Source organism: Drosophila miranda, chromosome 4 (genome assembly GCF_003369915.1).
Source record: "Drosophila miranda strain MSH22 chromosome 4, D.miranda_PacBio2.1, whole genome shotgun sequence".
Lineage (NCBI taxonomy): Eukaryota > Metazoa > Arthropoda > Insecta > Diptera > Drosophilidae > Drosophila > Drosophila miranda.
Window position 1 is genome coordinate 21,072,224 of NC_046677.1, and position 13,191 is coordinate 21,085,414.

The 13,191-nt window shown below is 44.8% G+C and overlaps 2 protein-coding genes across 2 annotated transcripts; both read left to right on the plus strand.

Annotated features, from left to right (window-relative positions):
* Positions 1 to 3,595: 3,595 nt before the first annotated feature.
* On the plus strand, positions 3,596 to 6,323 carry LOC117188940 (sprT-like domain-containing protein Spartan). The gene is made up of 4 exons (XM_033393595.1): positions 3,596 to 3,914; positions 3,984 to 4,130; positions 4,188 to 4,523; positions 4,592 to 6,323. Exons 1-4 carry the CDS (start codon positions 3,828 to 3,830, stop codon positions 6,170 to 6,172), a joined length of 2,151 nt encoding a protein of 716 aa, XP_033249486.1. The 5' UTR covers positions 3,596 to 3,827; the 3' UTR covers positions 6,173 to 6,323.
* A 4,140-nt stretch (positions 6,324 to 10,463) lies between these two features.
* Positions 10,464 to 13,191, plus strand: LOC108161288 (sprT-like domain-containing protein Spartan). Its single transcript, XM_033393576.1, has 4 exons — positions 10,464 to 10,782; positions 10,852 to 10,998; positions 11,056 to 11,391; positions 11,460 to 13,191. The coding sequence occupies exons 1-4, from the start codon at positions 10,696 to 10,698 to the stop codon at positions 13,038 to 13,040; spliced, it is 2,151 nt and encodes a 716-aa protein (XP_033249467.1). The 5' UTR covers positions 10,464 to 10,695; the 3' UTR covers positions 13,041 to 13,191.

Consider the following 13,191-nt stretch of genomic DNA (forward strand, 5'->3'; position numbering starts at 1 on the left):
AAACTCCAGATGCAGATGCTATCTTCTCTTTCACATTGGCAATTAACTCACTGTGTATATTTGGAAGTAGCACATTAGACAGCGTTTTACGTGTGGGCAACTTATATCCAGGGCAATTTGAAACGTCCTCTATCAGCTTCTTAAAATCCGGCTCCTCCACGATCCGGAGAGCATGATGGCCTTTGGAAATCATTCGCACTAACTGTTTGTCTAATTGCTCACTTTTACGCGCTGTCGGTGGCTTCTGAACAAATGCAGTTATTATACCCGATACTCAAAATGAGTATTGGGGTATATTAGATTTGTGGTAAATGTGGATGTGTGTAACGTCCAGAAGGAATCGTTTCCGACCCCATAAAGTATATATATTCTTGATCAGCATCAAGAAGGTTGTTCTGGAAGGTTTGTCATCTATGGACATATCGTTTTCTGCGGGTCCAGATAAGGTACCAAGTTGCATCTTAAAACACTGTGCCCAGTCCCTTTGCAAACCCTTGACCTTTCTCTTCAACCTCTCCTTGGAACAGTCTTGTCTCCCAGTAATTTGGAATGAGTCCTACATCATTCCGCTTCACAAAAAAGGTTCAAGATCAAACATTGAAAACTATCGTGGTATCGCAAAGCTTTCCGCCATCCCGAAGCTTCTTGAGTTCCTGGTCACCCGGCAACTGCAACATCTTTGTTGCAGCTTGATATCTCCGTCGCAACACGGTTTTTTCAGACATCGTTCAACATCGACTAACCTTCTTGAGTTTTCTAACCTAATCCACCGTGGTTTTCAAATTGGTTTGCAGACGGATGTAGTTTTTACGGACTTCAGCAAGGCATTCGATTCTGTGAACCATGCTCTGCTTATTCAAAAGCTCTCTTTATTAGGGTTCCCAACGAATCTTCTAGATTGGATTTTGTCCTATCTCTCTAACCGTACTCAACGTGTTTTGTTTTCTAACGTGTTGTCAAATACTGTTAATGTTACTTCAGGTGTGCCACAGGGAAGTCATCTGGGCCCGCTTCTGTTTATTTTATTTGTGAACGACCTTCCTCAAGTTATAACATACTCTACTACACTAATGTATGCTGATGATGTCAAAATCTGTCTTTCTTACTCTGATTGGTATTTGCACACACGCCTTCAACTTGATCTAAGTGAACTACTATTGTGGTGTTCAACTAATCTTCTTTTTCTGAACCTTTCCAAATGCAAACTTGTGACATTTTACCGTCGCGCTCCTCATTTTGTCTCATAGGTTCTAGGAAATCATGTCCTTGAGCGAATTTCGAGTTCAAATGACCTCGGAGTCCTTTTTGATCATAAGATGTGTTTCAACACCCATATAGCTGCAACTGTAAATAAAGCTAAGGGTGTTTTAGCGTTCATCAAGCGTTGGTCCAAGGAGTTTGACGACCCGTACGTTACGAAACAACTGTACATCTCGTTAGTACGTCCTATATTGGAGTATTGTTCTTGTGTGTGGAGCCCGCAGTATAAAGAGCAGCAGGCTGTTATTGAATCCGTGCAAAAGCAATTTTTAATTTTTGCCCTTCGGAACTTTAACTGGGACTCGGGTAGAATCTTGCCACCCTACCGGTCTAGGCTAAATCTTATTGACCTGCCGTCGTTGCACCATCGCAGAATATGCAATGGCGTAATGTTCGTGCACAAGCTCCTTCTTGGGACTGTTGACTCCCAAACTCTCTTGGGTCAGATTGACTTGGCCGTTCCATCCAGACCTACCCGTACTTTTAGGCCTATCCGTCTACCCATATGTAGGTCTAATTTTGCTGATCATGAACCTTTTAGGGTTTTATGCCATAATTATAACTCCCTCTGTCAAACCCTATCCCCTGAACTGTCTCTTAAACTAATTGCATGCAATATTTATAATCATTTAAATTTAGCTAACTTTTAACTTATCCTTTTCCGCCTTTAGTAACGAAGTACCATTATTAACAGATAATTTGTTAATTTAATTTAATAAATAAATAGCCGAGTCGATTGAGCCATGTCTGTCTGTCCGTCTGTCCGTCCGTCCGTCCGTCCGTCCGTCCCCTTCAGCGCCTAGTGCTCAAAGACTATAAGCGCTAGAGCAACGATGTTTTGGATCCAGACATCTGTGATATGTCACTGCTACAAAAATATTTCAAAACTTTGCCCCGCCCTTTTCCGCCCCCACAAAGGACGAAAATCTGTGGCATCCACATTTTTAAAGATACAATAAAACCAAAAACGCAGAATCGTAGAGGATGACTATATGTGCTAGAGTGTAAAATCTCAACCAGATCGTATAATTATTATAGCCAGAATCAAGAAAACAATTTCATTCTTTCTCGCTCTGTCTCTCTCTAACACACAGGTTTCATGGTCGGCTTTGCCAATTGCAAAATATGAGTTCAAGGATCTCAGAACCTATAAGAGCCAGAGCAACCAAATTTGGTATCCACACTCCTGTGATATCGGACCTTGACCGTTTCGTGTCCAAATTTCGCCACACCCCCTTCCGCCCCCGCAAAGGACGAAAATCTGGAGCATCAAAAAATCTCAGAGACTATTAAGGCTAGAGTAACCAAATTTGGTATCCGCACTTCTGTTAAATCTCACTATAAAACGTATATCTCAGAATTTCGCCCCACCCCCTTCCGCCCCCACAAAGAACGAAAATCTGTTGCATCCACAATATTGCACATTCGAGAAAACTAAAAACGCAGAATCATAGATAATGACTATATCTATCAGATTGGTGAATCTGGATCAGATCGGATCATTTTTGTAGCCAAAAGCAAGAAATCAATTTGCAGTGGCCACGCAGCGCCCGACGTCACGCTCAGACTGATTTTCTGTCTCTCTCGCACGCACTCTTTGTCGTGTGGTTCAATAGAACCGTTCGTCTGCCGCAGGAGAGCCATACTGACTTAGTATCGGGTATAACTGTAGAGTTGCGGTGTACGCAGCAACTCACAACGTTCCCCCTCGTTTCTTGCTGCGATGTTGTGGCGGCAGAATAACTGGCTTCAGTACTTCCTTGTCGTTCAATTTCATCGAGAGAAGCTGGGTGTTTCAACTTCAAATGCCGTGTTAAATTGCTCTGTGAACCTCCGGCTGTACTCAAATCCGACTTGCAGTACTTGCACTTTGCCTTTTTGTCATCTATGGCATCGAAGTGATTCCAAATTTACGTTTAAGCGACATTTCAAAACAGTTTAAATTTCTTTTCAACTTTCTTGCCAGAGTCCGCCACAACAAAATGGGAAAAGAGCTGCCATACCAACTCAAAAATAGCGAACAAAACGAAATGAGCAAAACAAAAAGAGCTGCCATACCAGCTCAAACATAGCGAACATGAGGAACAAAAACGAACGAAAACGAACGATGAACAAAAAAGAACGACAGATGAACAAAAAAGAACGATGAACAAAAAAGAACGAACGGAAAAGAACGATGAACAAAAAAGAACGATGAACGAAAAAGAACGAATAAGATGAATTTATTCAGTTCGTTCACTTCCATGAATAGTTCATTTTTGTTCGTTCGTTCATGAACGACCCAACACTATTTCGTTCCCTTTTATGTCAATTTGGCTAGGTATCCAGATAATTGTTATTTTTGGAAAGTACGAGGAATTGTTGGGATTGGGATACAGAATCCAAACAATTATTGAAATTTGATATCAGAGAGTCGTTGGATTCGTCCAAAAACGCACTAAACGCACTAAACGAATAAAGCGATTTCACGTTTTCTTGGTTTCGCGAAACGGTCTCACTGCCAAAGTGAAGCCCCAATTCGTGGGCTCTGCATATATTTTTAAAGAACTGCGTAATATATATAAACGATGTCCGAAGATAGCGACTATTTGTTTGCCCCCCGTCTAAGCTATGAACTGAACGGAGGGGACGCCACACAACATCAGAGTCAGCGAGTAAGTTTCAGCACAAAAAAACATTTACCAGAACTTCCTGAATACTCCCATTTGTACATGTGTGCTTAGGACTCCCAGCCATCAAAATCGGAAGCATCGGAAGAAGCTGACTATTTGTTGGCTGTCAAGCTTCAGTCCGAGGAACAAAATGAGGGCGCCGATGGCGACCTGGACGGCAGCATCCAGTTTGTTTATCCATCAAAAAAGGATGTAAAGGTTAGCAGCACTTCTTCAACGAGTTTCAATGTAAACAAGCATTTGAACCACCCTTAGAATACGTTGCCCAAGAGCTCGCCAAAGCCTAAGCCAGGCCGAACAAGTGCTGTGAGCAGAGCTGAGGACTACCTGAATCAGACCAGCAATCTGGTACATGACGACTGGGAGATTCTGGATTCCACGCCCAACATCTTCTCCATGTTCGTGCGCTTTGACGAAAAGTTCTTTCAGAGGCGTCTGGGCGCCGTCGTCCTGGAGTGGAGCAAGCGCATGTATACGTGTGCTGGGATTTGCTATCTTCGCAGCAACAGATACACCAAGGAGATTACAATCCGGCTAAGCGAGCCGCTTCTCAAGCTACGTCCTCGCAAGGACCTCGTAGAAACTCTTCTGGTGAGTCCCTTGCCTCCCCACGAACAAGTCTCCATGTTTTCCAACCACTCATCTCTTTTTCTGTGCAGCATGAAATGATCCATGCCTATTGCTTTATACAGAACATACGCGAGGGCAACGGCGGCCACGGTCCGAATTTCAAAAAAATCATGACTACCATAAACCAGGTGGCCGGGACTAACATCACCGTCTATCATACCTTTCACGATGAGGTGGAAATGTATAAGACTCACGTCTGGCGCTGCACGGGCATCTGTCAGAGCCGTCATCCTTTCCGCGGCTGGGTTAAACGCACCTCGAACCGCCCCCCAGGCCCCAATGATCAGTGGTGGGAGAAGCACACGCGCGATTGCGGCGGAACGTTTATGAAAGTTAGCGAGTATATCGTCAATCCGCCCGCCAAGAAGCAGGCCATCGACTCAAACGTAGCCAATGGTCTGCTATCCAACTTGGTCGGTAGCGTTCCGTCCACCTCGTACCCGGGACAGTCTCGCAATCCATTTGCCATGCCCACCAGCAGCAAGCCGCCGACCAAGTCCAATGTCGTGGACCAGAAGGAAAACAAAGCTAAAACGGCCAAAGAAAACCTCTTGACTGGCGAAGGCTACACTTTGTCCGGGTCCACAGCTGCGGGTGGCTCCACTACTAGAAATTCCGACTTCGTGCGTAATGTTTGGCAGAAGCGCTTTGAGAATAAGCCAACTAAAGAGGCGCAGGAAGAGACCGAGAAAAGCACTGGAAAGCGTCCCCATAGCTACGTTGATGGTAGTCCTATTCTGTCCTGGGAGTCATATGATGAGGACGTTTTGATTGCATATGATATTACGCCCACAGTTTTGATCCTGAGCAGCGATGACGAAAGGGACAATGATAACGAGGAAAAAAAGAAGACTGAAAACGAATACGTCAAGAACTCAACTTTATTTTCAAGTGGAATAAGCAGTCAGGAGAGGACGCGCAAGATCAAGGAAGAGGTAATGTTCGACGAGTCCCAGGATTTTGGCGAAGATGATATCGTTCTTATTGACGATGAGTACGATGACGAGCAGAACCTTGATAGCAGTCTTATAGCGGCCACTCAGTTGGCCGACCAGTCCGTCATAGACGACTTTTTTGGGGTGGATACCCTGCTGGCAGAGTTCCATCTGGAGAAAGATGCCGTGCCGACTACGTCGCGGGCCACGAAAGATTTAAACAACGATATTGTCATATGCCCTATCTGCTTTGGCAGAATTAAACGTTCGCAACTGTCGAATCATTTTGAAGGGTGCTTCATCACCAACAAAGAAGAACCGCCCTCCTTCAAGAAGAAGCTGCCAAAGACTAACAGGACGATGAACGCCCAGAGGCCATCGACAGCTATAACTTCAGGAAAAGGAAAGCGCTCAGCCACAGGGGGTAAACGAGCCTCCTCAAAGCAAGTATTGCGAAACGCTGGCTACACCGAGGAGGAGATGGCCCCGCTGAACTTGAGTAGCTCTAGTGATTCGGCCCAGAATGGGACAAGCGAGGAGGAAATGCCACCGCGCCAGATGCGTCAGCGGAATCTCTTTAAAAAGACTATTACATGCCCCAAGTGCGGCCTGGAATACCTCGGCCACCATATGGAGGCCCATTGCGTCCTCTGCGCCGGAAAGCGCCGCCGCTAATATACTTTGTTACCTAATAATATTCCATATATCTAATCTAATATTTCCATAAATCATACATTGAATGTTATGCTCCTTACTTAATTGGAACACATTTTTTTTTTTTTTTCGTTTTCTCCCTACGTTAAATAAATGAACAAAAGCATTAAGAGTTGTTAAAAGAGTCGTCCAAAGTAGCGAAGGTTGGGTCGGTTTTCGTAGCGGTTTGCCAGTCCCGGCCAATGTACGACGAACATGTCCACAATGGGCAGCAGGAGACGCCGAATCTGCAATACTGTGGATACAACAGATTTTCGTCCTTTGTGGGGTCGGAAAAGGGTTGGGCGAAATTTCGAGATATACGTTGTTAAGCTATTAAGCGTTTTTAATAACTGTTGCAATTTTTGAAGTTAAGGAAAGTCGATAGGTTCTATATAATTCACAATTTATTTGCATATGTAAACCAACTTATCGCGTATGTACATATGGGGACGATTTGGCGAACGATTGATGCGAGGATGTTAATCCAATAGCTGCGACGATTAGCTCAAGACTGACAATGCAAGGGCTGACGGGCCAAATTGCCGGGCCCTATGCAGCAAGCTTAGACGCGAGCGAGAGAGTAGGATAGCTCGGGGCCGCTGTTAAGCGGAGTATGAGAGACTGCAATATAAAGAGACGAAAGAATTCCGCTGCATGTACATATGCGATAGCAAATGATCTTTACAGTGGGGGCATTGGAAATGACAACAACAAAATGCATTTCCTTTGGGCCGCACCACTGGCAATAATTTACAATATTTAAGCTGCTTGACCCGACATACTCCCCCCGTTGGAAGCCTGACTTTCAACAGCATCTTTAAGGGGCAGCAGGTACAGCATGTTGACGGCGCGCTTGCTGATTCCAGATGACGTCTTCAGCACAGCAACTCGGGAAACGCCATCTCGTCCAGCAAAAGCTCGACCACTCTCGCCAGTGGCCAGTTCATGGGCGGAAGATTCTCATCCTTGACAATAACCAAATCTCCGACTGCTAAACTAGGCTTCGCAGTGCGCCACTTTTGAGCGCTGCTGCAGTGACGTAATGTACTCCTCCGTCCACCGGGACCAACAGAGCTGCTGCAGGTACGAAACGCGCTGCCAGCCGTCCAGGCGATCGAAGTTTAGCCGCATGACGTCGGGCTCAGCGAACAAATCAGGAGAGTCACCATTCAAAAAATGTGCTGGAGTTAGAACATCTAGATCTGCAACGTATTCTAAGGGTGATTCAAATGCTTGTTTACATTGAAACTCGTTGAAGAAGTGCTGCTAACCTTTACATCCTTTTTTGATGGATAAACAAACTGGATGCTGCCGTCCAGGTCGCCATCGGCGCCCTCATTTTGTTCCTCGGACTGAAGCTTGGCAGCCAACAAATAGTCAGCTTCTTCCGATGCTACATATGTATATGCTTATGTGTGGATCAGCCACCGCATCGAAGCGGAAATGAGTTGGCATTCAATTCGCAAAACATTCCTTAATTGCCGACCACGCAAAGGCTTCCTTTGGCTTTCTCTGTACGAGTATCTCCCTTTTGTATCGAACCTTTGACCCTAGCTAATTGAGCGTGGGATTTGCGGGGTATACGGATTTTAGGCGGAGACAAATTACTACAATGTTTTGGGTGCCGCCCATGTACGAGTAGCGTGATAATTCCATTATGATTTAATTAAAATCGCATGAAAATAGTAACGAAAATAAATAAAATTTGTCACATGTCACGAACAAAAAACCGAAAGCTGTCATAAAAAAGAAAAACACTTAAGAAATAAAAGTAAAATGAAATAAAATGTGATAAAATTCAGAGAAAAAATGGGTGGCAACTAAGCCACGAATAAACGTTTTGGCCATTTCAACTTGTCGCACGGCTTTTATTTGTTTTTTTTTTTGTTTGTTGCTTTTTTGTTGGCTGCAACTTACATATTTGCTCTGCTGCGAAAATGTCGTACAGAGTTTTCAATAAAACTGGCCATTTATCAACGGCAAGGGGAAACAGCAACAGCAACGGCATCGGCACAACGGCTTTTGAGAATCGACAATCGAATGTTGCGCATACGCCCCGTGGCCCGAGGGCAACCGTTGGCTGCTGGCTGCACATGCGCATGCTCGCTCTTCGACTCCAACGCTTATGATGTGATTCGAGTTCGAGCTCGGATTTGGATTTGAATTTGGATTTGATTTTCTATTGCTCAGGCCTTAACCTCAGCCCCGCCGATTCAGCCCCTGCCAATAATCGACATCCATTCGATCGAGCAAGTCGCATTTTTCACGCTTTGTCAACTTTGGCTGCTTTCTGCTTCAGGTAGCCGGCTCTGGTAGCCGGCTATGGCTCGAATATGGGGAGGAGTCTCTAGTGCCGCAGATTAGTGTCAAGATTTGCATACGAAATCGTATATCTGCTGCCAGGTGCGTGTGTGCTCCACACACAGCACGGCTTTGGCTCTGGCTATGGCTAATTTGGCAAGAGTGTGGCCAAATTTGGCTAATTCCGAATGAATGCAGTTGCCAACTGCCAAATGTGTGTCCTGCCCATGAATCATTCTCGCCAAACGACCTGAACGATGGTGATGTGAATCATTTGCTTGGAACATAAGGGGCAGATCTAGATATGTCACTACTGGCTAAATGCCTGACTGAACTCTTAAGCAAAGCCGACTTAACATGACCATAAAGTGGCGTAACTTATCAGGTGATTAGGTTCCATTAAAGGCAGCATTATCTACTGCTGATAAATCTCTTCCATTCAAACTATTTTTTATGGCTGATCCAACTCTTTGAATTTCTGGTGCACACTTTGATGGTTGGTTCCAACAACTTGCTGCGTTTCATAAGAGCTACCAAAAGAAACTTACAAGCCTCGTGATACTAAAAGGGTCTGCCTTGCCTAGATTGCTTTTTATTTAGCCGATGTATAGGTGAAATTATATCGATCCCCATCCCCTCTTATGGGATAAGTAAATATTTGCTCCACCTCTTCAAAATGTGTATTATCTGATAGAATTTGGAATTATTTTTTGCATCTATCTTTAGAAAACAGTTCAGATCTGAGAACCCATTCTGATAGGCTTCACCAAAAATGTACATATAAGCAAATCTCTTCTCTTCGTTCCCAATCGCAATCTATGTGGCTGCTCCCTAAAGCGGTAAGTAGATGGATAGCTTGGAATATTATTGTTGATATCAGATTATACATTTCCCCAGCTAAGATGTCAAGTGTGGCGGTGACCGTGATCATAAATCTGTCACGCATCTGCCACCATCTAGAAGATCATCAAGATTACTAAGAACCATAAATTATGAATATTTACTTGAATTAAGGGTTTTTACATCAAATTAAGAGTCGATAAATTTAGCATAATAATAATAATAATAATAATACGCAGAATCATAGATAATGACTATATCTATCAGATTGGTGAATCTGGATCAGATCGGATCATTTTTGTAGCCAAAAGCAAGAAATCAATTTGCAGTGGCCACGCAGCGCCCGACGTCACGCTCAGACTGATTTTCTGTCTCTCTCGCACGCACTCTTTGTCGTGTGGTTCAATAGAACCGTTCGTCTGCCGCAGGAGAGCCATACTGACTTAGTATCGGGTATAACTGTAGAGTTGCGGTGTACGCAGCAACTCACAACGTTCCCCCTCGTTTCTTGCTGCGATGTTGTGGCGGCAGAATAACTGGCTTCAGTACTTCCTTGTCGTTCAATTTCATCGAGAGAAACTGGGTGTTTCAACTTCAAATGCCGTGTTAAATTGCTCTGTGATCCTCCGGCTGTACTCAAATCCGACTTGCAGTACTTGCACTTTGCCTTTTTGTCATCTATGGCATCGAAGTGATTCCAAATTTACGTTTAAGCGACATTTCAAAACAGTTTAAATTTCTTTTCAACTTTCTTGCCAGAGTCCGCCACAACAAAATGTGAAAAGAGCTGCCATACCAACTCAAAAATAGCGAACAAAACGAAATGAGCAAAACAAAAAGAGCTGCCATACCAGCTCAAACATAGCGAACATGAGGAACAAAAACGAACGAAAACGAACGATGAACAAAAAAGAACGACAGATGAACAAAAAAGAACGATGAACAAAAAAGAACGAACGGAAAAGAACGATGAACAAAAAAGAACGATGAACGAAAAAGAACGAATAAGATGAACTTATTCAGTTCGTTCACTTCCATGAATAGTTCATTTTTGTTCGTTCGTTCATGAACGACCCAACACTATTTCGTTCCCTTTTATGTCAATTTGGCTAGGTATCCAGATAATTGTTATTTTTGGAAGGTACGAGGAATTGTTGGGATTGGGATACAGAATCCAAACAATTATTGAAAATTTGATATCAGAGAGTCGTTGGATTCGTCCAAAAACGCACTAAACGCACTAAACGAATAAAGCGATTTCACGTTTTCTTGGTTTCGCGAAACGGTCTTACTGCCAAAGTGAAGCCCCAATTCGTGGGCTCCGCATATATTTTTAAAGAACTGCGTAATATATATAAACGATGTCCGAAGATAGCGACTATTTGTTTGCCCCCCGTCTAAGCTATGAACTGAACGGAGTGGACGCCACACAACATCAGAGTCAGCGAGTAAGTTTCAGCACAAAAAAACATTTACCAGAACTTCCTGAATACTCCCATTTGTACATGTGTGCTTAGGACTCCCAGCCATCAAAATCGGAAGCATCGGAAGAAGCTGACTATTTGTTGGCTGTCAAGCTTCAGTCCGAGGAACAAAATGAGGGCGCCGATGGCGACCTGGACGGCAGCATCCAGTTTGTTTATCCATCAAAAAAGGATGTAAAGGTTAGCAGCACTTGTTCAACGAGTTTCAATGTAAACAAGCATTTGAATCACCCTTAGAATACGTTGCCCAAGAGCTCGCCAAAGCCTAAGCCAGGCCGAACAAGTGCTGTGAGCAGAGCTGAGGACTACCTGAATCAGACCAGCAATCTGGTACATGACGACTGGGAGATTCTGGATTCCACGCCCAACATCTTCTCCATGTTCGTGCGCTTTGACGAAAAGTTCTTTCAGAGGCGTCTGGGCGCCGTCGTCCTGGAGTGGAGCAAGCGCATGTATACGTGTGCTGGGATTTGCTATCTTCGCAGCAACAGATACACCAAGGAGATTACAATCCGGCTAAGCGAGCCGCTTCTCAAGCTACGTCCTCGCAAGGACCTCGTAGAAACTCTTCTGGTGAGTCCCTTGCCTCCCCACGAACAAGTCTCCATGTTTTCCAACCACTCATCTCTTTTTCTGTGCAGCATGAAATGATCCATGCCTATTGCTTTATACAGAACATACGCGAGGGCAACGGCGGCCACGGTCCGAATTTCAAAAAAATCATGACTACCATAAACCAGGTGGCCGGGACTAACATCACCGTCTATCATACCTTTCACGATGAGGTGGAAATGTATAAGACTCACGTCTGGCGCTGCACGGGCATCTGTCAGAGCCGTCATCCTTTCCGCGGCTGGGTTAAACGCACCTCGAACCGCCCCCCAGGCCCCAATGATCAGTGGTGGGAGAAGCACACGCGCGATTGCGGCGGAACGTTTATGAAAGTTAGCGAGTATATCGTCAATCCGCCCGCCAAGAAGCAGGCCATCGACTCAAACGTAGCCAATGGTCTGCTATCCAACTTGGTCGGTAGCGTTCCGTCCACCTCGTACCCGGGACAGTCTCGCAATCCATTTGCCATGCCCACCAGCAGCAAGCCGCCGACCAAGTCCAATGTCGTGGACCAGAAGGAAAACAAAGCTAAAACGGCCAAAGAAAACCTCTTGACTGGCGAAGGCTACACTTTGTCCGGGTCCACAGCTGCGGGTGGCTCCACTACTAGAAATTCCGACTTCGTGCGTAATGTTTGGCAGAAGCGCTTTGAGAATAAGCCAACTAAAGAGGCGCAGGAAGAGACCGAGAAAAGCACTGGAAAGCGTCCCCATAGCTACGTTGATGGTAGTCCTATTCTGTCCTGGGAGTCATATGATGAGGACGTTTTGATTGCATATGATATTACGCCCACAGTTTTGATCCTGAGCAGCGATGACGAAAGGGACAATGATAACGAGGAAAAAAAGAAGACTGAAAACGAATACGTCAAGAACTCAACTTTATTTTCAAGTGGAATAAGCAGTCAGGAGAGGACGCGCAAGATCAAGGAAGAGGTAATGTTCGACGAGTCCCAGGATTTTGGCGAAGATGATATCGTTCTTATTGACGATGAGTACGATGACGAGCAGAACCTTGATAGCAGTCTTATAGCGGCCACTCAGTTGGCCGACCAGTCCGTCATAGACGACTTTTTTGGGGTGGATACCCTGCTGGCAGAGTTCCATCTGGAGAACGATGCCGTGCCGACTACGTCGCGGGCCACGAAAGATTTAAACAACGATATTGTCATATGCCCTATCTGCTTTGGCAGAATTAAACGTTCGCAACTGTCGAATCATTTTGAAGGGTGCTTCATCACCAACAAAGAAGAACCGCCCTCCTTCAAGAAGAAGCTGCCAAAGACTAACAGGACGATGAACGCCCAGAGGCCATCGACAGCTATAACTTCAGGAAAAGGAAAGCGCTCAGCCACAGGGGGTAAACGAGCCTCCTCAAAGCAAGTATTGCGAAACGCTGGCTACACCGAGGAGGAGATGGCCCCGCTGAACTTGAGTAGCTCTAGTGATTCGGCCCAGAATGGGACAAGCGAGGAGGAAATGCCACCGCGCCAGATGCGTCAGCGGAATCTCTTTAAAAAGACTATTACATGCCCCAAGTGCGGCCTGGAATACCTCGGCCACCATATGGAGGCCCATTGCGTCCTCTGCGCCGGAAAGCGCCGCCGCTAATATACTTTGTTACCTAATAATATTCCATATATCTAATCTAATATTTCCATAAATCATACATTGAATGTTATGCTCCTTACTTAATTGGAACACATTTTTTTTTTTTTTTCGTTTTCTCCCTACGTTAAATAAATGAACAAAAGCATTAAGA